At 36.7% G+C, this 3,579-nt stretch overlaps 1 protein-coding gene across 1 annotated transcript in view; it reads right to left on the minus strand.

Annotated features, from left to right (window-relative positions):
* Nucleotides 1-576: 576 nt before the first annotated feature.
* Nucleotides 577-3,579, minus strand: part of LOC111399859 (transmembrane 9 superfamily member 7-like) — a 23,917-nt gene continuing 20,914 nt past the window's right edge. Inside the window, exons 7-12 of the mRNA XM_023027353.1 lie at nt 3,359-3,523; nt 3,114-3,223; nt 2,729-2,834; nt 2,535-2,647; nt 1,942-2,092; nt 577-1,860 (exon numbers count right to left, since the gene is read on the minus strand). Of these exons, the coding sequence (XP_022883121.1) occupies nt 706-1,860; nt 1,942-2,092; nt 2,535-2,647; nt 2,729-2,834; nt 3,114-3,223; nt 3,359-3,523 (1,800 nt within the window). The 3' untranslated portion in view covers nt 577-705. The remainder of the gene's footprint in view (nt 1,861-1,941; nt 2,093-2,534; nt 2,648-2,728; nt 2,835-3,113; nt 3,224-3,358; nt 3,524-3,579) is intronic.

The raw sequence follows: 3,579 nt of genomic DNA on the forward strand, positions 1-3,579 counted from the left end.
GCTAATATTATTTGCATCATGTGTCCTTCATCTTTAAATTTTTATACTTTTGATCCTCAACCTCCACAATCATCTTTAAATGTTTCCCTTAAAATTATTTTTGACCCCACATTTTGTCGTAGAAAACAATTTTGTACGTAAATCCAAAACTTTCATTAATTTTTAACAACACATTCTCTAGAAAATCATTATTACAAAACTCATTTTTAATAAAAAATGGGACTGCAATTTGTCACAAAATGCAAGATGGTATGGCATGGTGAATCGTTTACAGAGCCACATGGGATGCTTTGTTTGGAAGGATAAGGTTCCAAGCATTTGCGATGGCTCAATTATAAGATACTGATTCCATGTCACTAAGATGGCATCCTTGGATTTGAACCTCAGACCTCTCATAAAGGAGTCTCAAGGCCAATCACACTACTAGGGTTGGGTGGACCCCTAGCTATCTTTTAACTGGTTAAGGCTGCCACTCGATCAAAGTGGATAGTGATTAAAGAAACTCGGGATACTTTTCTTCGTTAATATCTGTAGAGCCTTGTTTTGTATTTGGCAAGGTAAAAATAATAGTTCAGATGAGACATAAAAGTAAACTTTTATCTATTCAAATTTTGTAATCTTACAAACTGAGGGCATCGTTCTTCTAATACCCCTCTAGACTTCTGTGTTTACACTTACTAAATGCTGAAAGTATTCCTCGACTAACTAGTCGATCTTGACAGAAGAGTAAATCTTCTGAACGAACCAGAAGCATGCACAAAAGCCAATTGTCCCAGTAAGTATGAAGAAGGCATAAGAGATTATAAACATATAACCAAAGTAGAGAATGGCTGAGACGAGCTTTGTGATTTCCAGCTTAACGCAAAAGTAGAAGATACAGTAGAGGAAAAGATATAGAGCAGAAGCACCTGAAGTCAAGTAGGATCGCCACCACCACCGATAATCTTCATTGCACAACTGAAAGTAGCATAGTACAATACTTATCTCAGCACAAGTGATCAAAAGAATGACAAAGACGATGAAGAGGAAGCCGAAGATGTAGTAAAATTGGTTCAGCCATACTGACGTCAATATGAAGAAGAGTTCTATGAAGACTGCAGCAAATGGAAGAATCCCACCAAATAGCATGGCAAAAAGTGGATTAATGTACCATGGCTGCAAAGGGATCGGCCTAGGAATTTTATTTGTCTTGACAGGGTTCTCTTTCACGGGGGTTTTGAAACCCAAATAACTACCTAAGAAAACTAATGGTACTGATATGCCAAACCATAAGAGCACGATTACAAGCATTGTTCCGAATGGAACAGCTCCTGAGGATTTCTCTCCCCATATAAGAGCATTCAATATGAAGAAGGTGGTGAAAAGAACAGACGGGAACATGAAGGCCATCTTCAGAGAGGTCTTTTTCCAGTCTGTGCCTTTGAGCATTTTGTGGAGATGACCCGAGGAATAACCAGCAAGTAATCCCATGAAAACCCATAAGAAAACCATGACTGTCATGAGCCCACCTCGATTTGAGGGTGAAAGGAAACCAAGCAGTGCAAAAGCTATAGTCACAAAAGTCATTCCAAAGACTTGGACTCCAGTCCCAACGTACACGCACAATAAGCTGTAATTATTAGGTAGTCTGAAGACATCTGCATGTACTAACTTCCACCCGGTTTCTTCGTGCACCTCATCCTGGTCCAACTGATTATAGTTGGCAATGTCTCTGTATAGTGTTTTCATCATGATCATAGCTACCATGCCAGATAGGAAAAGGACAATTATCAAAGAATTAATAATGGAGAACCAATGGATCTGATTATCACTCATGAGAAGGTATGTATCCCAACGAGAAGCCCATTTGATGTCACTAGACTGCAGGAGGACACCTATATTTAGACACACAAGGAACAAAAGGGAGCAAACAGGAAAATTTGGGGGAAAAAAATGAACTACCTCAAAAGAAACATCATACGTGAAAACAATCTCCGTGCCAGATTCAATCTCTTGAGGAACAATGCCAGGTTGTTGTACAGTATTGGTACCTGGTTTGCATGTTTTTAACCGAGTGTTGTTGTCATTCCATATCGAATACTTGTGACTAATGCTGTTTCCATTTGGCAAGCCAAATAATTAAAGACTTGTTAGGAGCAGCAAATGCAAAATCTAAATTAAACATTAGTTTTGGCTCAGTAATGAGGCTACAGAATAGCGGCAGCTTTGAATTATGCTAAAAGCTCATTTTCTGCTCCGATTACACTCAGACCTCCAACTTACAATTGAATTAGACGCTTAACCACTAAGTCAATCTTGGTTTCAACTTAATATTCAACGAATTTTAGGAAGAAAGAGCGGGAAATATTTGTATATGTGATCGTGTCTCAATATCAAATTGCTAGATATCAAAGCTCATGCAATCCTAAGAGTATATCATGACCTACAATATATGGTTGATTTCTATTATAAAAATGGAACAAAAAGAAAATATAATTACACAATTTTTTATTTTTTATTCTTTCGGAAGAGAAAGGCTGAAATGTAGGACAAACCTCAAAGGAATGACCTCAAAACCAACAACGAGAGCAGAATCAGTATCAGGATCCTTGTGATACTTAACTTTGAAGTTGAGATGGTTATAAATAAAATATCTCTGATCTTTCATCTGGTCCAGAAAATATAACAATCAAAATTATAAAATATTTGAGTCCAAAAATCTGTGTGACAAATCTAATATGGATCTTACACCAAAAAGTTCATCTTTGAATCCAACTCGAAATCCACGCTCATAAACTGCTGGCTTTTCATCCCTACTCGGCCAGAGAACTGCAACAGGAAGATTGTCCAGAATCCTATATGCCAATTAAGAAATGAGTTTGGAATAAAATCCGCGAGAAGACTTCAGAGAAACAACTTGCCTATATGGAGCACATATATATGTGAACATAGAAATGCAATTTACGAACCACGATCCTCAAAGTTTTGTACCCTGCACTCTTAGCCATGCTTGTATGGTATAAACTTGATTAGGCTAATTACACTCTCCAAATTAACAGAAATTATATAAATTGACATGCATATCCATGCTTGTATGACAAATTCAGAATAATACATAATGAATAAGAACTAACATGTTTACTCGATAATCATCATCAATCTTTACTTTGAAATTCTTTGCAGATGCATAGTCGAGTTTTGCTCGACAGGCAACTTTGCAAGATTGCTGTTCTCTCATATTAAACTGGATCAGAAATTGACGAAGTTAGCTACCAAACAATAAAAAAGGCATATAAAGAAATGTTTATTCTTTACAAGCATTCCTAAACAGAAAAGTTTTCTGCTAAAAAAAATTAGCTGAGAAGGAAACTATACTCACAGTATATACAGAATTCTCAATTCGGTCACCTCTAAGAACTTCTCCTAAATTTTCTGCACTGTTCCTTATCTTTGGAGGCTTGCAATAACTGAGGAAATAGTAGTCATATGGTAATTGTGTTTTTGTTGATGTAAGCTTGTTGACTTTTACTTCAAGAGTTTCACCCTGTATAGAAGTTGAAGAGATTCAGCTAATAATGGCAAATGAAGTTAGACACAATC

This window comes from Olea europaea, chromosome 9 (assembly GCF_002742605.1).
Source record: "Olea europaea var. sylvestris chromosome 9, O_europaea_v1, whole genome shotgun sequence".
NCBI lineage: Eukaryota > Viridiplantae > Streptophyta > Magnoliopsida > Lamiales > Oleaceae > Olea > Olea europaea.